Source organism: Onychostoma macrolepis, chromosome 11, assembly GCF_012432095.1.
Source record: "Onychostoma macrolepis isolate SWU-2019 chromosome 11, ASM1243209v1, whole genome shotgun sequence".
Lineage (NCBI taxonomy): Eukaryota > Metazoa > Chordata > Actinopteri > Cypriniformes > Cyprinidae > Onychostoma > Onychostoma macrolepis.
Window position 1 is genome coordinate 10603255 of NC_081165.1, and position 21110 is coordinate 10624364.

The 21110-nt window shown below is 37.6% G+C and overlaps 2 protein-coding genes across 4 annotated transcripts; both read right to left on the minus strand.

Annotated features, from left to right (window-relative positions):
• Nucleotides 1-22: 22 nt before the first annotated feature.
• On the minus strand, nucleotides 23-3451 carry card19 (caspase recruitment domain family, member 19). Of its 2 annotated transcripts, XM_058791180.1 has the most exons (6): nucleotides 3368-3451; nucleotides 2724-2863; nucleotides 2064-2220; nucleotides 1384-1446; nucleotides 1219-1284; nucleotides 23-1128 (listed from the first exon to the last, which is right to left on the minus strand). In XM_058791180.1, the coding sequence occupies exons 1-6, from the start codon at nucleotides 3372-3374 to the stop codon at nucleotides 1022-1024; spliced, it is 540 nt and encodes a 179-aa protein (XP_058647163.1). In that variant the 5' UTR covers nucleotides 3375-3451; the 3' UTR covers nucleotides 23-1021. The 2 variants fall into 2 exon arrangements, with proteins under 2 accessions (XP_058647163.1, XP_058647164.1); XM_058791181.1 differs by lacking the exon at nucleotides 3368-3451 and having other exon boundaries at nucleotides 2724-2870.
• Nucleotides 3452-4888: 1437 nt separating this feature from the next.
• Nucleotides 4889-19224, minus strand: bicd2 (bicaudal D homolog 2 (Drosophila)). Of its 2 annotated transcripts, XM_058791179.1 has the most exons (9): nucleotides 18760-19223; nucleotides 10748-10960; nucleotides 10421-10573; nucleotides 9739-10179; nucleotides 9301-9630; nucleotides 8538-9212; nucleotides 8251-8402; nucleotides 7857-8103; nucleotides 4889-6500 (listed from the first exon to the last, which is right to left on the minus strand). In XM_058791179.1, the coding sequence occupies exons 1-9, from the start codon at nucleotides 18997-18999 to the stop codon at nucleotides 6498-6500; spliced, it is 2454 nt and encodes an 817-aa protein (XP_058647162.1). In that variant the 5' UTR covers nucleotides 19000-19223; the 3' UTR covers nucleotides 4889-6497. The 2 variants fall into 2 exon arrangements, with proteins under 2 accessions (XP_058647162.1, XP_058647161.1); XM_058791178.1 differs by having other exon boundaries at nucleotides 4889-8103; nucleotides 18760-19224.
• Nucleotides 19225-21110: the final 1886 nt, after the last annotated feature.

Here is a 21110-nt window from a genome sequence, read left to right on the forward strand (position 1 = left end):
ATTCATCTCCAAGTACATTAGCAACAGTTGCACAGTTTTATTTAGCCTAATGATTTTTTAACCCCTGACAAAAAATATAGTTTCTCAGTTAACTACTGTGAATGTGCCCCATAAGCAAATTCATCTGAAAAGTTTCCAGGCCAAAAGTTTTACAAAACACTTACAATTGCACTGCAGAAACAAGGCCACAAGAGTAAATTGACAATATGAATTATTAGTACACAAACCAGTATAAACATGCTGCTAGTATAAAAGTAAACAAACAATATAAACACATTTGTTGAAATCTTAGCCCACAAAAAAAGGTATTACAAAGTAACAAACTCCTAATACTCCAGGGTACTGGACTTTAAGGTTACCTGTAGTCTTTAATGTCTTATGTGTCAAAATATTCTGACACATTGATCTATTTGATTTGTCAAGTTTACCCAGTTTTGCATGTGCTAAAATGGCGTGGTGAATTATAAACCTCTGTGTCCACATTTTACTATAATCTCTTGGCAAGTCCCGTCTGTGAGAATTGAAAGATACTGACTATAAATAATATATAAATGAGTTTGACGTCTATTTTTAAAGTACAATAAAACAAATGCACAAACAAAATGAGGGTTGCAACTAAATACTTCCAACTAAATACTTAGTGCAAGTAGCGAGTTTGGTTCCTATCCAACTTTTTTTTTTATTAACGAGTTCCTGCCCTTGGTATTGCATATAAATGGCTATTATTTCAATGACTATAATGTTTGATCAAAGATATTAAGCAGTTATATAAACCATTATATTGTTAAATTTAAAATTGTAACAAGAGATCCCAGATTTAGCCATGAAACCTAAAAATTAAATCTTTGGAATTCTGCCATTCTAATTCTGAATTCTAACAATAATTTCTCTATATACATAGTATGTACATGTTTTTTTAAAACCTGAATTAAAATATTTTTTGATATTTTTGACAAGGACAACTGAGTATTTAAGAATCAATTTCCGTGTCTAAATTATTTTTAAGGCAGCAAAAAAGCCATCATTTTCCATCTTCTGTGTACCAGATGAGAACGTCCCGCACTTTTCTACTAAGACCCATCGCAGCCAGACCCAGAGCGCTGCTGGAGCCTGACACCTGCTTGGACTCTGCAGATAAAAACATTTTGAGGGCTTTCAGTCTAGGAAACACATATTTTTGATGTAGGTATCAAGATATTAACAAGTTTGTGTGCTTACCACCATAATAATACAGCAGAGCTGCTCCTACAGCCACACTGAAACAACTAAGGAAGAAAAACGGACCTGCACAGAGACAAAAAAAAATAAAAATAAATGATGGAACACCATTCATGCAAATTGTGTACATTTACTAGTGCATAATTACTGAAAAGGTTGACTTACTATGGTCATTCATTACATATCTGTCCTTGGGACTCGGGATTGGGACAACCGGTTCACCAGACTCTACAAAAACAAATAAAACCTGGTGGTCAAACCAAAAACACTTGGCCATCCAAGATGTAGATGAGTTTGTTTCTTCATAGGAACACATTTGCAATAATTTAACATTTCATCACTTGCTCACCAATGGATCCTCTACAGTGAATCAATTAACATCTTGTGAAGTGAAAATCATTTTTAACTTTAAAACTTTAAAATGTTGCTTCCGGCCAAATAATAGCGCATCCAAATGTTAACATAACAGACATTTTTTTAAACCTTTTTTACTTGTGCTTAATCTGTGCATATTTCTCTCCTGATTCAGATGAGACTATTCACCAGAGAGAGCAATACTATAGATACTGCAATATTATAGATATTTTAGCCGAAGGAAATGGTTTTAATTAAAAAAAAAGCCTCAATGATGAAATTGATCCAAATCTGTTCTGATGAAGAATCAAACTCATCTACATCTTAGATGGCCCAGCAAATTTAAATTTTTGGGTGAACTACTCCTTAAAATACATTTCTATCACCACCATGAATCAAAAATGATATACTGCATGGCAAAACTAACTCAATATCTTCAAAAGAATGTTGTTTTAGAGTGGTTCAGGGTGGAATATGATGACTCTGCCAACCTCTGAGTCGGAGGCGCGTGGGTAAACTGAAATAAACGTCCTCCACGTGGAGGTGCAGTGCGCGGTAAAACTCTCGACATGCCTCCTCTCCTTTCTCCTGTAGATGATTCAGCAGCTCCGCCAGCCTGATACAGGTGGGCACATCCAAATCCCTGAACTAATGTTTGGGAAATCATTATTGGAAAGAGAAATAATGTACAAATTTTGACGATTGGACTGTTTATCTGTATTAAGCGCTGCAGACATGATATCAAAACCCGGAAGACTAATTCACTATGGGTTCCCTCGAGATTTTCCTATGGGGGTTTTCCAGTGCAAGAATAAAATAAGGTGTGTGGTAAACATTGCTTGACAATACTTGAACGTTTTGTTGTATGGCTGCACACTCTCACACCCCAAACGTTCTTAAGTGGTTATTTATTACGAAAATGTTTTTTAAAATAAAAATAACTGCATCAAAATTTGCGGTATAAGTGTGTGTAATATACGTTGTAGAGCAATAAGTCCAAGTACAGTAAATTTGTGTTTTCCACAGAGCTTGTTATACTCAGAAACCCCATTATAAAACCCCATAGGAACATTTTGATGTAACCCGTGGTGAACTGGTCTTCTGTTTTTGACGTCACTGCAGCACTGCAGTTCTAAGGGTGGAGCTCTTACTTTGGAGGCCTCTTTGTCAGTCAGGATCTGTGGGTAGATTCTGTTGAGCTGCAGGATGAGTTTATCCACCAGTTCTGTATCTAGACGCTGGTCCGTTTTCAGGAACCGGCTGTCTATTCGCAGCTGTTCATGGAAGCTCTCTGTCATTTACACAGAAGTAAAGCCATACAGGTTTAGAACAACATGAGAAATTATACAATTTTAATTTTCTGGATTAACTATTCCTTTAAATAATCCCGTCTAGTAACAAATATCTTCATAAATACTGTGCACATTTCTGCCAGAAGATGGAGCCACTTCATAAATGAGCAGAGACCGGGAACGCAAGACTGTCAAACATACTTTTGAGGTACATTGAGGGTTTTTTGAATGCCTTTTAGCCAACAAAACACTTTATAAATTCGGAAATACTGTATTAATGAATTATAGAGCTTCTGAAATGTAACATATTAAGCAGGGTAGACTTTAATGCACCGTAATGGAGCACAACGACAACTGTCGAAGCAAAACTTGTCGAAGCAGCTCAAGTTTGTGAGCAATGTGTATAAGGATCATATAAAGCACATTTTATAAAGTAAAAAGTATTTGTTTATAGTTCATATTTACACTTCACATCAGCAGTAACAAATAGAAGTTTGACTGACCTCCCATTTTGAAGTGCCCTCTGCTGTCTTTTGTTTGGAAACGCCCATTGCATTGTATGTGGAGAGGCGGAGACCATGGTGAGAATTACCGGAAGTGCCGATCAAAATGAGGAAAAAGTCACACACGGAAGCTCACGCAAATGTAGTTTATATTTAGTGTAAAGTCTAGATTCAATTCCTTTAGTATCAGAGATTAAACACTGAATATGAGAGTATTAGACACAGTAAGCTCTACACTCTTATCTAAAACGATTTTAATAATAATACATATAATTTATATTATATAAATAAATAATATTAATGTTTATAGACACACGTCCGATTATAGCCTATAATAGACGGTTTAAATGCAGATTCCTTTCTTCTGTAACAACCCATATACCATTTTTTTTACCCTGTAAATAAATAAATGTCCTACTAGTGTCACCAACTGTCAATTCAGAGATAACCAGGGGAAATGTTTTGTGTGTGTGTGTGTGTGTGTGTGGTGGTAGCCCAAAACATAAACCTTTCAAAAATAAATAATTAAATCAACCTTACCCAAAGAATATTTGCTGGAATAAAAATTATTACAAGTAGCCTCCTATAAACTGAAGATAATTGTCGAGAAAAACATGTCCATGTTATGCATCGTTTAAGCAATAACACCTGAGCAGGAAATATTATTTTCTTAATATTACCACAACCCTGATTTGAACAATCGTGTGACTGTTTATACAATAGTTTAGAAAACAATAGTTTATATCAGTACAATAGTTTATATCACCCTGCAACCCAGTACTGGTTGCCTACTGAAGCTAAGCAGGGCTGAGGCTGGTCAGTACCTGGATGGGAGACCTCCTGGAAAACTAGGTTGCTGCTGAAAGAGGTGTTAGTGAGGCCAGCAGGGGGTGCTCACCCTGCAGTCTGTGTGGGTCCTAACACCCCAGTATAGTGACTGAGACACTACACTTTCAACAAGCACCGTCCTTCGGAAGAGATGTTAAACCGAGGTCCTGACTCTCTGTGGTCATTAAAAATACCAGGATGTCCTTCGAAAAAGAGTCTTAATCCAAATTTGCCCATTGGCCTTCTAATCATCCCCATACACCGATTGGCTTCATCACTCTGTCTCCTCTCTACCAGCAAGATGGTGTGTGGTGGGCGTTCTGGCGCAATATGGCTGCTGTTGCATCATCCAGGTGCACATTGATGGTGGTTGAGGAGATTCCCCCCTTCTATGTAAAGCGCTTTGAGTACCCAGAAAAGTGCTATATAAATGTAACCAATTATTATTAAAACAGTAATTGATGTTATATAATTTTTAATAGTTCAAAAAATAAAAAATAAAGCATATGGACTCAGCCACTCTGCATTCACTCAGCACTGCTCATATAATCTGTAACATCAAGAATATAGTCAAAGTGAAATGATGCAAACAGTGAAACATCCCAGCACTGTTGGACTCTTGGAAATCCGTTTGAGCAAATTTGAGGACCAAAGCTAATTTTCAACCAATAATATACAACTTGAAGCAAAGGGTAATATTTTATATTAGTTTATTAATTTTTTTTGCCTCTTTTTTGTCAATGAGAAATGATAAGACAAACATGGGCCTATAATGTGTTCCTCATGATAAACTACAGAGCACAAATGTTTAGAAAAAAGCAGAACATTGACATCAGCACTGTAAAAAAAAAAAAAACACAGGCAGTATAGCTTACATTGTACCTGTAAGATTTCAAGTAGAAATGCAAAGAGGCAGCGCATGTGCCAGTAATAATGCATACAAACCTAATCATTAATACTGAACTGATAGCCAAGGTTATGAATAAATAATAAACACGTGAGGTCATTCCATACAAATGTGTAAAAATAAACTTAAAATGTCATACAAAGCCATGACATGGCTGATGAAGCGGTTTCAGCAAATAGAAAACTAATCGCATACACTCCAGAAACAGCACAAAATTGCACTTCATTTGTAGTCAAAACAAAAAGAAAAGGAAAAGGTCTTTAAAACTTCAACATGTCTTAAATTTGAAATGGCACTAATGTTCTGAGGCAAAGTTTTCTGCTTGCTGAAATACAAACAAATAAAATTATTAGCAAGGTTACGCATAGGAAAATAATGACTAACAATATAAACAGACAGCCATGATGACCGCCATCAGAAATCATTACTTCCTCAAAGGAATGTATGATTTTAACACACCTAATTCTTACTTACATTTAAAATCTCCTAAATGAGCAATCTTAGTTGATATTCAGAAGGAGTGTTTAATTATTGTCCAAATTAGATGTGGGCCAAGTGGGCTAGATCTATAGCGAGACTGACAGAAATACTGAAGACTATGGCTCTTAGAATTGTTCATGAAACCAAAAACAAATAGTTGCATTAAAGGCACTGGAGGTCTTATGAGAGGGTTATACAAAACAGATAATCAATTTCTAAAACAAATATGTATTGCAATGTAAAGTACAAAATGCTGACCTTAATGCAGTATTTGGCAAAAAAAGTAGAAAGTATTCCAATTTGGAATTGATATTTTTTTATGTCTTGAATTTAACATATGCTTGACCCACTATGAAAATGGACTCCAAACTTTTCAGGAGCAAGTCAAACTTATTGTTCCTTAAGTGGAGTTACACTACATGATAGCAAGATAAATGTTAGTTATCAGTTAGAATGTTTGACTATTGAACAGAACAAGAAACAAATATAGGCCTTATTAACATAATCGTTCTCCCTGGAATATGCTTAGGACCTGACAGTTAAGCATAAAATACTATAAACAAACCACAGTTCTTATATTATTTTTGTTTTTCAGTTAAATACGTAAAATAATTCGCAAGAACAAAACAAAAAATGTGCCAAGTATACTGAAATGTGCATCTCTTACATAACTAATGCACTAAAAGTGCACATTAAACAAAAATAAAGCAGAAAAAATACCACAGTAACAGTCAGAATCATGATTACATAGATCGGTTGGCTTTACATGTGAGCCTATGTGTTTTCTTGTAGCCACATCCAGGGACAAATTTCTTGTTTCCATAACTGGAGCAGGCATGTGTATTCTGGACGTATGGTGTAGAGCGAAGAAAGAGGGAAATAACCATTTGCGGATAATCTCCAGAGCTAATAAAATTACTGTAAAATTGAGAAACAAAACGATCATCAGAATTATTAAATCACAACTGATCCAAATGTATTGTACATAATTAATATATCTCAAGTCAAGCTGATGTTCACACTGGACATAGTGAAAGTTACCGTCAACAATGAGACAGGTTAGACCCATTAGTACACAGCAAAACAAGGAAGACTCATTTTTCCAGATGCAATGGACTGCAGGAAGCAGAAGACTCACATGCAACAGACAACATGCCAACTAGTATAAACTGTTAAAACTGAGAGCAACAGATCATGCACGCTACAGTGGTTCAGAGTCGCATGGACAATGTGTTATGCTGGCTGAAAGGCTAGATGAAATGGTATGAACAAAACCAACAAAGACATGGATGACAAAGTGTGCAAAAAACTCTATATAATTCTAGACATCATCTATGACAACGCTCAATTTTGTCATATTTTTAGCCAAAAAATCTTTAGCATCAATTATGTCCTTTAGGGTTGCAACCTGGATTGCAAAACTCCCAGAAGGCTCAGTAAGGTGCGTCTCTGTCGGGATTACACAGATTTATTTGCACTGACGCAGAGATTAACAGACTAGCTTTGTGAAACTGGGTTTAACTCAATGACATTCAATGTTGGTTGGGTTAAAGTAGAAGCATTGTGCTCAGACGTTCAGAGAGAAAAGACAAATTTAGACAAACATAGATGTATTTTACCACGTTTAGACATTTTCCAAGTATCTTTTCCTCAATACTTGTTTATAGATATCTGCAAGTTTGGTTGCAACTGAATCTAATATATCTGTTTGTACAGTGTGCTCTGGTTATATACTAAACAATTTGTCAAATGTGGTAGGTCATGCAATTAATCAATGCATAACCGAAATTTGCATGCTGCTTTCTTTCAAAAACTAGTACTGTACGTAGTACAAATTCAAGAGTACTGGTACTCCTCGATAATAAAAGTCACAAAAGAGACTCAATTTGGTATCCAAATATTGGAGTTAGCCAATATTACAAAAAAATATTGTAGTGATTTCTTTTACTTGTAGTGATTGTGATAACATTTGTAGATAGTATGGTATTACCAACCCATCCAATTTCTCCAGGTAGATTTATAGGAGAAGGACTGACTGACCTGTATTAATGAAGCCATCAGAACTGCTAGCACAAACAGTGACATACATACTGCACACATACAGTAAAAGAAATGTTAGTTTGCATGAGGACGCTGATGAGTGACAGTTACACACAGGTGTTAATCGGATCCATTGTCACACAGAATTTTATACTTCTCACTGCAGAAAACCGCAGGACTTCCAATGAGGCCGTGTGGTTGCGGTCGGTTCTTACAGGGAAGTCTAGGACTTACATGGGGGCTGGAAAACGACAAGGGTCCCCTGCCACGGCCAGATGAAGCCTTCCCACGGCCGCCTGGCCCAGCACCGGATCCTCTTCGGGATTGCTCGTGGTCAAACTCCAGATCCTCCAATCTCTGTGTAAGGGCCAGTTTCTGCTGGATGGCCATACGCAGGAGGGAGTTCAGAGTCTTCTTCTCATCTTCTGCTGCAGCCAGCTGCCTCTGCATGTCGTCCAATTGTGTTACGTATTCATCACACCTAAAGAATAAAAGAAGAGAGAGGGATAGAGCAGGAGAGATTTAGTTCCTGGATTAAGAAACCCTGCTGTTTCTGGTTATTTGTTTGGGGTGAGCCAGACAAAGAAAGCTGGAAGAGAATCAACTTTCAGTTGTGTTCCCGCACTACCTGGTGGCGAACATTGCCCTGAGAGAGGAGAATGTGGCGGCATCTTCTTTAAGAGCCTTCAGCTCGTTCCTCAACTTCATCATTGTTTCAGTGACCATGGCCTTTTCAATCTCATATTTGCTCTTTAGGTTTGCCAGGGCAACCTCTGCTGTCTGAAAGAGGACAGAACCACACCACAGTTCAGAAAAAGCTCTTGAGATACTAGCAGTCTGTTTGGATGGTCTCCAAGAAGATCAATATTCTGGCGTCATATACACCCATGCCAAGCTAATCTTTTTTATTCTCACCTGTTTATTGGCCTTGAGCACAGTCCTCAGCGTGGCAATCTGTTCTCGCTTAGTGCTCAGCAGGGACTTGAGCTTCAAAATCTCCTCCATGCAAGCAGCTTGGTCTTTATCTGCCACTGCGGCCAACTCTAGAGAAGCAACTCTTTGCCTGGATAGTTCTGTGGTACGATCGACCGCCTTCTGCAAGTGGCGTATCTGATCCCGAATTATTGCTACTAGGTTGTAGATGTCCATTGGTTCAGGACGTGGATCTTCTCTGACTGGTGTCCCAGAAGTCGAGCTGTCAGCGGCAGTGGAGTTGGGCCTCGGTGACTCGGCTGTGCTGTCACTGGTTTGCGTCAACGTAGACTGAAGCTCTTTACCTTCGGTCTTGTTTCCTTTACCCTCTTTGTAAAAATCGAGCATGACACGATTCGGGGTTTCGTTGTTGCACATGCAGACATGGTGGTAGAGGTTTGCAAGCTCTTCACTAAAGGCAACAAGCTCATCCTGGGCAACGCTGAGACTGCCTTCTGTCTCGCCGGCAACTGCACTCACTTCCTTCAGCTCCTTTTCCAATCGAGCAACTTGATCACGGTCTGCACGGCTGCTGCTTTCCAAATGAGACACTTGAACACTGAGGTCACGCACCTGTCCCTCCAGTCGTGCCCGTACCTCCTCATGCTCGGCCTTCATCTAGAAGAATCATGCATAATCATGTTGACACGAAATGTACCATCAACCCATTAATAAACAAATCTCAACATTTCTCAGTCCCACTCACCTCATCATGCTCCGATTTTAGTGTCTTAAGCTCCTCCCTCAGTTCACCTGCCTCTGCTATGGCTACTTCATACTTGCAGCGAAGTATCTCTGGCCCATTGATATCCAGCTCATAATAGTCCACATCATTGTCTTCTCGACTGTCCCGCTCTCGCTCACTGTCCAGGGCTGACTGCCGCTCCTTGCCTGCCTGCAATCTCCTCATTACGCCCAAATCATCGCTAAGTCTCGTCATAGCTTCCTGCTGTTCAGCTAATGCTCCTCGAGCATGCTCTAACTGCTTCTGAGAGTCCTGTAAAGTGGTGAGAAGAGCCACCTTCTCTCGCTCCACCTGCAAGATGAAATGGGGGGGGACAAATGCTACATTTAAAGTGGTTTGGAACAAGGTCACTGTGTCAAAAAGGTTTGAATGCCAATCAAATGCGAAGGATAGTCATACCTGTAAGAGCTGTTGCTTAAGTTTCTGGATTTCAGAGATGTTCAGCTCTGTCAACAAGTCATCAACCAGACTTGGTGCGGGACGGAAGTTTCCATCTCTTTTGGGAGAAGACAATCTGTTATCTTCATCGTTAACGTCACTGACTTTAGCTAATCCGTTTTCAAACGTCAAAATGGCCTCATCGTTATTTGGTTCATCTGCACTCAGTTTGAGCCCATCCAATGAGCTGGCAAGAAGGGAGTCTCCCAGGGTCATGTGATGTGTCAGTTCTTTTCGAAGAGCTGCTTTCTGCTCCCGTTCGGTCTTTACGGTTTCTAGAGCCTCTGTTAGCTGACGCTCAGCTATTTCGCGTAACCGAACAGCGTCCTCTAGCTGGCTGTTTAGGTACTGCACTTCCTCTTCCAAGCGTCGATTCTCATGCTTTAATCCCTCGAACTCCACCTTTGCAAGAGAACAGAGATTTATGAGAAACAAACCAAAGACAAACGATATGGTAACAGCAGACTTGTATACATGCAACTGTGTGAAAGTAGTAGTCATCATTAAGAAAACACTTTCATCCAAAGTGCCTCCATGGTGATGGTGCTGGGACTGGAACCAGCAACCTTTTGATCACTATTCATGAGCTTTGTCTACTCTTCCACACCCACATGTGATGTGATCAATGGTCAATGCTACTAACCTGACCCTGTTTAAGGGTGGAGACTTGTTTCTGAAGGCTGATGTTCTCCTCTTCCAGTTCAGTGTAGTCTTGCAACAGACGAGACTCTCGGATCTTGTACTCTCTAATGTCGTCACGCAGGCGACTGCGCTGGAGCTCCACAATCTCATTATTCTTAAGGACACAACAAGCTTTAGTTGACAAAAGACAAATATAATATAGAAGTAGCATAACTAGAGTCGTAACTCACTGGGTTTGTTTGCTGTTGAGTATATTTTTACGTGGACAAAGTTCATAAATATGTTTAGTAAACTCAATACTCTTAATTAAACCCTCTACAGCACAAACCTCTCTCAGCTCGAGTGCAAGGGTAGCCAGACGTTCGTTCTCCGCCTGGGTGCTGGTGAGGGTGTTTTTTGTTTGTCGCAGCTCAGCCTGCAGTTCCTGCACTCTCTGCTCATAGTATGCCTCTTTAGATGCCGACTCAAGGATGAGGGACTCCTCCCTGCTTTCCCCGTCTGCAGCCACCTTTCTGTGGGTGGAGTGAACCTGGCCGTACGCCTGTATGAACATGATCGGAGAGAGATAGGGGTTAATATGCATGAACTAGAATTATGCATGAAGTCTAGCACGTTTCTAGCACTATGGCTAGACTAGACTATAGAAGTCTGTCGATTCTGTCTGGGCCTATGCTAGACATTGAATCCAAATCTCAGGATTCCCAGACAGTTTAGTTCGAGGTTTGTGGGACACTTTGTAAGACTCAAAGATGCATTTCCTGCAAACCGATGATGTAACTGGCTACAGACAAAAAACTAGTTGAATTCTGTCCCAAAGCTCTTTTTAATCAAACGCCCCATCTCTTTCTTTTCTCCCTAAATTTGTGTGCCAGTCTGAATGATTTCATTGGCATGCTACAGCCTGACTAAGTGACCACACACACGCGCAACCATGGCAGTACAAGCCGTAAATGTTAACAGCTCCATTAGTGCTGGTGGCCTGACTGAATGGCTAGCAGATAGGCATGCAGGGATCACTGATATATGATGGACAAAGCACATCAATGCAAGGTGTAACAATGCAACATACATCAGGCTGTTTCTTCAAAGTCCCTCTGGACTTTCAGAAAATAAACACTTCACACTCTCAATGTTTTTTTTTTCTACTAACAATGTGAAACAGTCAACATAATACATAATAAAATGGACAAACTCATTTGTCTTACCAAGTCTAATTTCATAGCTAGCATTTTATGCATCATAAATAGACACATTTTCATTCAAACTCTCAGGTAGCCCTTTGGGCAGGCACTCTTTAGATTTTAGTAGCCCAAAATTAATTTAACATTTACCCAAATAAAAATGAAAGTTTTCATAAAATTGGTATTGTTTAGAAACTGGTAACGAAGTCAAGGTATCGATATCGATATTGAAAATATCTGAATGATGCCCATCCCTATTCATGACACTGGCCCATAATGATATCAGAATGCGTGTGAGACAGAAAGAGATGTGGAAATGGTGTCAGCACTAAGTCCTCCTCCTGCCACAGCAGCTGCTGCTTAGAACCGGCAGCTGTCCACCTGTCACTCTGGGTTGCCAAGACATTTCTTTAGATCTTTATTCTGATTCCAGAACAGAGCTTTCATGGATAAAGGCAATACCAACAACAAACAGACCAACACTGTGTGTTTCTCTCTGCGTAGCATAAACTGATTCCTTGTATATCTGATAATCAACTTACAATTCTCAGTACTTCTCTGCTTAAACTGAACCACAGAGTTGCATTTGCAGCTTACTCTGTATAACTAATACTGAGAAAAGACCTTGTTAAATATATCCATGCCACTGCTGTGTAAGTCTTCCATTGAGACTTCAGGAGCAAGATTAAGCAGTCCTTTGTAACTTAAGTTTTTGAAACACACTACATTTAACATGTGTGTGTACAATTTATATATTTAATTTATATATACAAGAAAGTTGACTTCAAGTAATGTCAACACAGACCCTACTTTACTCAGAAATCAAAACTGCTACTCTAAAAACCCATTTGAAATTCCGGAGGGAGTCCATGGTGAATTATTCTTCCAAGTTGGCCTACAAATTGACGTCACGACTGATCTTCTCTAACAACAACAGAAACGCTTGCCAACGACAGCTGATTCAGAAACCAGACAGCATTGCTCTATGTGAGAGAAGACTCAGTTGTCTCCCAAAGTAGTTTGACAGAAGCTGACTTTGATCAGTCATTTCAGTGTTGACAGGACATGAATAGTTTAACATCAACTTGGTTTAAATCTAATTACAGTTTACATATCTCTTTTAAATGGCAAATGAGCAAGCAGTTAGTGACTGGACAGCTTAAAATATCTTCTACTTCCTAAAATTTGCTTGAATAAGTTTCTCATAAGTTACAGAAAACACAAAATTATGGGAAGAAAAAAGGAACCCAGATAGAAGCACCTGACAAGTGTATTAGGCAACCAACTGTGTGTTCGGTTTTAACATACCGTTTAGGGACGTTTGTAAATGTTTTGTTATATTTACTGACATTTTACATTATTTCTGAACGTAATAACAAAATGTTATTTATTCACCAATGTGACTTGTTATTTTTAACAATGCAATTTTAACCCAATGCTACATTTCATCAAAATATAGTAATACAGTAATGCAGTACCTGATTTTACCAAGTGTGACATGTTCCTGGATCAACATCTTTGTTGACCCTGGAACAACAATGTGATTAACCAATCAGATTTGAAGAACCAGTTTACAGTTTTTGTGAAGTTTAGGCTTACAATCAGTGTTTGGTGCTTGAACATCAGTGTCATTCATCTATCATTTCCTCTGATTTTAGGGATTACTCATGGTTAAGGTTCGGTTTAGGCGTAGGGATATGGTCAAGACTAAATTTTTGGATTAAAATGTTGTTCCAGGGTCAACAAAATATGTTGACCTAGGAACACATCTAACTCAGCAAAATCAGGACGTGCGTACAGTAATAGATTAGTGAAAAAACACTTTAATTTAAATAATTACATGGTGTTATCTGTCTACAACTGGCTGTACAATGTACACTTTATCACAATTTTTGTCCATCTAGAAGTTATAACTTGGCAAATACAGCAACTAGGAAGTGTTACAAGTTGGAGTCAAACCTCTGTCACCCTCATGAGCACTACAGCTCATTGTGTTGGAGTAAATACACTCATCATCGCTTCACCTCATCATGCTTATCTGGTGGAAATACGCATTTACACTGTAGAACTGTTACACTGTAGAACATCAAATAATTTTAATCAGATAAAGCTACAAATCTTGGTCAAAAACAACATTCCATTTAGCAAACTGCTGTTTTTCCCTCACCAGGCTTAAGAAACCTCAAATATTTACTTCTGCTTCTTTAAATAGTCACAAGCCCTATAAACCACACCAGTCTGTAGATAGGCTGTATCAAGTCTATGGTGAGGGAGTCCCACCCCTGCACAGCTGTGGACCCACCACACTGCTGGAGGCTCTATTGTGATCCCTCGTTGAAGGAGACTAACTTTTACCCTTCTTTCATGCTTTAAACCCTTTCTGAACAGCTGACAAACTACAAAAAATTATTTTGATCCTCAGCTGATTTTGTACATTTGCCCACTGACAAAGAGATGTCAATTATAGAGATCAGTCTATAATTTTAATGGTAGGGTTATTTGAACAGTGAGAGACAGAATAACAACAAAAAAATCCAGAAAAACGCATTTCAAAAGAGTTATAAATTGATATGCATTTTAACGAGTGAAATAAGTATTTGATCCCCTATCAATCAGCAATATTTCTGGCTCCCAGGTGTCTTTTATACAGATAAGGAGCTGAGATTAACTGAGTGCTCCTAATCTCAGTTTGTTACCTGTATAAAAGATACCTGTCCACAGAAGCAATCAGTCAATCAGATTCCAACCTCTCCACCATGGCCAAGACCAATGGATGTCCAAGGATGTCAGGGACAAGACTGTAGACCTACACAAGGCTGGAATGGGCTACAAGACCATCGCCAAGCAGCTTGGTGAGAAAGTGACAACAGTTGGTGCAATTATTCGCAAATGGAAAAAACACAAAATAACTGTCAATTTCCCTCGGTCTGGGGCTTCATGCAAGATCTCACCTCGTGGAGTTTCAATGATCATGAGAACGGTGAGGAATCAGCCCAGAACTACACGGGAGGATCTTGTCAATGATCTCAAGGCAGCTGGGACCATAGTCACCAAGAAAACAATTGGTAACACACTACGCCGTGAAGGACTGAAATCCTACAGCACCCACAAGGTCCCCCTGCTCAAGAAAGCACATGTACAGCCCGTCTGAAGTTTGCCAATGATTCAGAGGAGAACTGGGTGAAAGTGTTGTGGTCAGATGAGACCAAAATCGAGCTCTTTGGCATCAACTCAACTCGCCGTGTTTGGAGGAGGAGGAATGCTGCCTATGACCCCAAGAACACCATCCCCACCGCCGAACATGGAGGTGGAAACATTATGTTTCGGGGGTGTTTTTCTACTAAGGAGACAGGACAACTGCACCGCATCAAAGGGACGATGGACGGGGCCATGTACCGTCGGGACCAGGGCATTGAAAATAGGTCGTGGATGGGTATTCCAGCATGACAATGACCCAAAACACATGGCCAAGGCAACAAAGGAGTGGCTCAAGAAGAAGCACATTAAGGTCCTGGAGTGACCTAGCCGATCTCCAGACCTTAATCCCATAGAAAATCTGTGGAGGGAGCTGAAGGTTCAAGTTGCCAGACGTCAGCCTCGAAACCTTAATGACTTGAAGAGGATCTGCAAAGAGGAGTGGGACAAAATCCCTCCTGAGATGTGTGCAAACCTGGTGGCCAACTACAAGAAACGTCTGACCTCTGTGATTCCCAACAAGGGTTTTGCCACCAAGTACTAAGTCATGTTTTGCGAAGCAGTCAAATACTTATTTCACTCATTAAAATGCAAATCAATTTATAACTTTTTTGACATGCGTTTTTCTGGATTTTTTTTTTTTTTGGTTATTCTGTCTCTCACTGTTCAAATAAACGTACAAAATCAGCAGTGGATCAAATAATTTTTTTCCCCCACTGTATTTCTTCCTAGTTAGAACACATTTGCCGTTCATTTGACATATGACTGTGATGGGCTTAGCTCCTTCAGCACACTCAATATTCAACATCAAAAAAATTATAATTTTTACTTTAGAAATAGTAATGTACAACACAATGTACAATATATTGTACAATATGCCATTCGTGGCATTACTTTCAGTGATTATTGTATTACTAAAGAAAAAATATATATGTTATACCTACAATCTCATCTTTTTAAAATAAATGAATATTTTTATTCCGAATCAATTCGATCAAATGTAATAGTAAAGACATAGATAATGTTACCAAAGATTTACATTTCAAATAAATGCTGTTTGTATGAAAATGTATCACAGTTTCCATAAAAATATTAAGCAGAACAACTGTTTTCAACACTGATATAATAATGATAAATGTTTCTTGAGCAGCAAATCAGCAAATTAGAATGATTTCTGAAGGATCGTGTGACACTGAAGACTGGAGTAATGATGATGAAAATTCAGCCTTGCATCACATTAATTAATTACATTTTTAAATATATTCAACAGAAAACACATTAAAAATTGTAATAATTTTTCATATCATCACTGTATTTTTAAGACATCCTCCTAACAATAAACTTTTTAATGGTAGTGTATATATACACCATGTCAATAAGATAATGAACTAATTTGCATAATGCATATAAAACTCTAGATTGCAGCTGTAGTGTAAACACTTATTTCTTAAACTGAAAACAGGCACAAAAAAAATTTACTGGCCAAAATATTTAGATCTCTCTCTCTGTGGTCATATTGGCTTAACCTAGAAACAGATCTTATTGTCATCTTGTATAAGGAACACTAATCTCACCAAGACTGTGTCTTACTATGCTTACAGAGTGTTTTGAGAATGAGTTAACGTATGTGTACGTGTGTGTATGTGTGTGTGTGGCCGAGTTCAAACAGGTGAGAGAGCAGATCTGATGTACTTGGAAGGGATTAACTCGTCTCCTCTTTCACCTCACCCCCCGTCTGATCCAGCGTGTCTGAGTCTTGATCACACCTATCTTAATGTGTCCTGTGTGTGCACACTCTCTCATGGTTTCGTATCCTCTCTTTACCGTGGTGTGAAAAAACAACTTTTAAAAAATGTTTTGCCACACCGCAGGACCAAAATTAAAATGAATTAGTGAAGATAAAAATGGTAAAAAATAAAATTAATTAATTAATTAAATAAATAAATAAATAAATAGTGACTAATAACAGGACCTAATTATATTTAAATGTTAACCTAAAATAGTAGTAATAATAATAATAATAATAATATGCATATTAATAATTATAATAATAACAATAATATACATATTAATAAATATTAATTAAATACATTTACATAAAGTGTGTGTGTATATATATATATATATATATATATATATACGGAAATATTAACCAAAGCATTTTAACAATTAATCATCCTATTACGATCTGAAAATTATGATTTTCAGCTACATCTCTAGGCTATCTGTAATGCATTAATAAGTTAGAATGGCTTTTGTTAATAAAATGACTCATGCAAGATAATCTGCCTACTAATCTGATTTCATGCATTGACCTACAGATGTCTAGCAGCTTGAAATGATACACAAAAGCATTTGTAAACAGAAACAGTTTAACTGCTTCCAGCTGAAGCCCCTTGCTGACACCATTAGTGTGAGATCAGTCTAGGCAGTGGACAGGAGTCAAGACCGAGGTGCTTTTTTTAGCCTGATTTCTTCCCATATCTTCTTACTACATGACGAAGACGGCGTCCTCTATTTAGTCGTGCAGAAAAGATCAGAGCAAAAGGAAGTAAATACAGAACCAAGACGAGCTTTAAATAAGCTATAATTGTAACAATAAGGATTAATGTCTGAGCTTTGCTGCATGTTTGTGTTGACAGGAAGTTGTTCAGAGGTGCTGAGAACACATTCACAACTTGAGTTTATTTTGGTCTAAAACAATTCATATACAACCTACACTCCAGTCGAGGTTTATTTCAGAATGCCGTATCAGGAAGAAACGTCTAGTCCCCTAGTTCTCTCACATCCACATCTCACTTCTTATAATTGTTTCACCTTCAGCCGCTGATCAACAACACACAAATTATCTATATACTACAATGCTGAACGTACAAAATGAGATATTAAATAAATTAAGGATTTATTGACTTTACATATATTCATAAATCTCCTCTAATTTTAAAATGAATATCCTGCTTTTCCATAGATAGCAGGCAGGATATCCTGTGGTCTTTTTTTTTTTTTTTAGGTTATTGTGATGAAACCAAGTATCGCTTCAAATTCTACAATAAATGTAACTTTATTGAGCTGAGCCTTAGCCTTGTGTACAGCTATATATACAATCTATGACATTTACATAATTGGTACTGACAGAATATTTCTGATTCTAGATGTCTACCAATGTTGATTTTTTTCCATCTCCAATAAAGATATGCAAAACTGATATACATTTTTTTTTTTTTTGCTTTCTGACACAAAAACAGCTTAATCACTGACTAGACCACAACAAACAATTACACGCATTAAGAATATTTTATCAACAACAACAACAATGAACCTTTGCAAATGAACTATTAAGAGTGCAAATATTCCATCTAGTCACATTTATTTAAGACCATAAATCCTACACGCACAATAATTATAATACAATCTGAGGTGGAGTTTATCACAGTTTATAACCTACCGAATGTCTATTTTATATCTTTATAGCTAACAATTAGCATTCCACCTTTGTAATTTGAACGGTGATGTAATCTACTCTGTATCCTCGAGCCTATATCAATTCAAAAAGTTAAGTTTTGCGATATTGGATGCTTTTTGTATTTGACTTAAAAAAAAATTAAAAACACTATAATATTAACTGTCCATAAATGATTAAATTACCACTTGTTTTGAGTAATTTTACACGATACCGAAGTCCTATATTTCTGCTGACAAAGCTGTCAATCGACCGATAACGAGCACCTCAAAATAGCTAAATATCAGCCGATTTATTGATTTTTTTTTTTTTTTTTTTGTAAAGCACTCTGGCACTTTTTTTAAAAGTACATGCTGAAGAACAATGAAAGTACAGAAAATGAGTGACAATGGGTGGAGACACACAGACTGACACACTTTTCCTTTTGTGCGCCGCTGCCACAACCGTTACATTTAAAACATTTAAGTCGCAACATTGTTACATTCTTGTATGATTTGGTCTGACCTCTCTGAGCTGGTCCAGCTCTTGTCTGACGGTCTCATATTCGCTCTCCAGCTCCTCGAAGCGCTGTTTGAGCTGCTGGTTCTCCTCCAGCACCGCGAGCCCGTACTCCGCCGCCTGGATCTTCTCGCGGCTCGTCTCGCTCAGTTCCCGCGTCAGGCGCTGGACCTCCGAGCGGAGCCAGTTGGGCCCGGCCTCAGACACCAGCTGCGCCTCGGGACAGCCGTCCTCATCCCCGGACATGTTTGCCACCACCCGGCACACTCTAAACCAGGCGATAACGGACCGAGCCCGTTAATTCCTCATTCTCAACCATGAAGTTGATCACCAGTGCATGCAGTTTATTGGATGCACTATTCTTAATGTAAAGTTCAAATTCAATTTCACAAACTTATTCCCCATGTTTTAGTGTATAACTCCATGATTTCCTCTCGTTTAGATGTCATTCCTGAGATTAGGAGGGGAACTCGGTTTGCTGTGAGATCATCCAGCAGGAATACGAAATGATTTTGTCTCTCCGGTTTTATGGGTAATGTAGTTCTACTCACATATGCATGCGTTGAATTATGGCTGTGCTAGACTACAAGACCCATAATGCTTTGTGTTCTGTACACGAAGGCAACACTGGATGCACAGATGGTTCATTGACTGAATGCCAAATTCAACTCCAAATGTTGCTCAATGCTTCCATCTGCTGATGGTAATATTTCAGGTTGTGTGATATAGATGAAAAACTAGTTTCAAAGTTTTTAAAATCAGGGACTGCTTTTTTTAAATACAAAATAGAAATATCCTATATTTATGTAAAAAGCCCTATTTATACTTTGTGTGAATTTTTTTTAATTAAAAACGTGACAAAATAATTGAATTATTATAATTATTGTAATTTTAAATTAAACAATAGGCTTTTTTATTGCCATTGAAAAAAATTCTTAAAATATTATCTGGAAAACATGTACTTTATTTTATTATTATTATTATTATTATGTTCATTTTTATTACTTTTTCATATATTAAGAAGACAACACATTGGTTTCCTAAATTAAATAGAATAATAATAGTATAATAGCAATAGTATTTATTATCATTATTAATATAATTTAACTTTTTTATATTTTTTGTATATTATAAAGAAAACATTGTTTCTTAATAAATTAAACAATAGGCTTTTATTTTTATTGTCATTGTATTAAAACCAAAATACATTATTAAAATATTATCTGGAAAATATTAACTTTTTAATAATACTTTATTAGTAGTAGTAGTAGCAGTAATAATAGTTGTTGCCACATTTGTATATTTTTCTGTAGTCCACCGTCACAGCTCATGGAGCCAGTCTGAAAAGCCCTGCTCAACACTTGAAACTTAATTGTCTGTCATTGTGTTTTCAGTTGACTGAAAAACTGGGGTTTCCTTTTGTGTCGCCACCACAATTGTATGCAATAGAACAGAAAGCATTTGATTAAAGGGCATTCAAACAACAAAACTGGTTTTACCCATCAATCTGAAAGTGAAAATATACTGTATTCATGCCAGCTCATCATTATTATCTGCCAAGGTTGAAGGCTGTCACACTTGAATCAAAAGAGGAAGTATCAGAATGAGCGTTTAACATCTCCAAAGTGAACTATCATCCCAATGGTAAGTTCTTATTTAGCGCTCTCTAATTACTAAGATGTAATTCAATACTGCGTGTTCACTTACTGTACAGTTCTGTCTTTAGGGTGCTTTGGATGTTTACAACCACTGTAAGTTTGCCAGATCAGATTTTAAATCGAAACTGAAAGTTGTACAGTATTTATTTATGTTTGTTTGTTCATTCATTATCTACTTTTCCTACAGATAAATTTTACCATTTTTTCTCTATCTGCTTTGGCCTGGGCTTTGGACTGTTACTCTACAGGCCATTTTACTGTAAGAAATATTTGTTGTATATGCATATATCATGAACAGCAGTAGGTCTTCAGACTTTAACGAAGTGAAATCATTATTTACATTCATTCTTAAAATAATTTTATCCATAAAGTCTTACACTTTCAAAAAAGTTCTTTCAAAGGGTTCAAAAGTTAGTTTATTTGTATTTTTCTATACACATGATCAATCAATCTTTGAGTCTGTCATTTATTAACATCTTCATGTTTTCCAGCCATCACGGTGCCGTTAATTCTTGCTGTGTTCTTCACAGTCGTTTTTGAATGTGTTGGTGGATCCTTTGGTAAGATCTTTTATTAAAACTTATGATATAAAATGAATCAGAAAACTGCAAAATGCCACATATAACAGTTACAAATTTGATGGAACAGGTTTTGTTGAGCATTTAACATTTTTAGCAGGTTTGCCAGCACACACTGTAA

Bases quoted from the DNA above. Each gene is read 5' to 3' on its own strand.
- card19 (XM_058791180.1), bottom strand. The intron at 1,447-2,063 runs GTTGGCAGAGTC...TTGTTTTTGTAG, and splicing joins CACGCGCCTCCGACTCAGAG to AGTCTGGTGAACCGGTTGTC. The intron at 1,129-1,218 runs GTAAGCACACAA...TTTTATCTGCAG, and splicing joins TCTGCTGTATTATTATGGTG to AGTCCAAGCAGGTGTCAGGC.
- bicd2 (XM_058791178.1), bottom strand. From the start codon at position 18,999: ATGTCCGGGGATGAGGACGGCTGTCCCGAGGCGCAGCTGGTGTCTGAG. The intron at 10,574-10,747 runs GTTTGTGCTGTA...TGTGTCCTTAAG, and splicing joins TTGCACTCGAGCTGAGAGAG to AATAATGAGATTGTGGAGCT. The intron at 8,104-8,250 runs GTAGTGCGGGAA...TTTATTCTTTAG, and splicing joins AGGGCAATGTTCGCCACCAG to GTGTGATGAATACGTAACAC.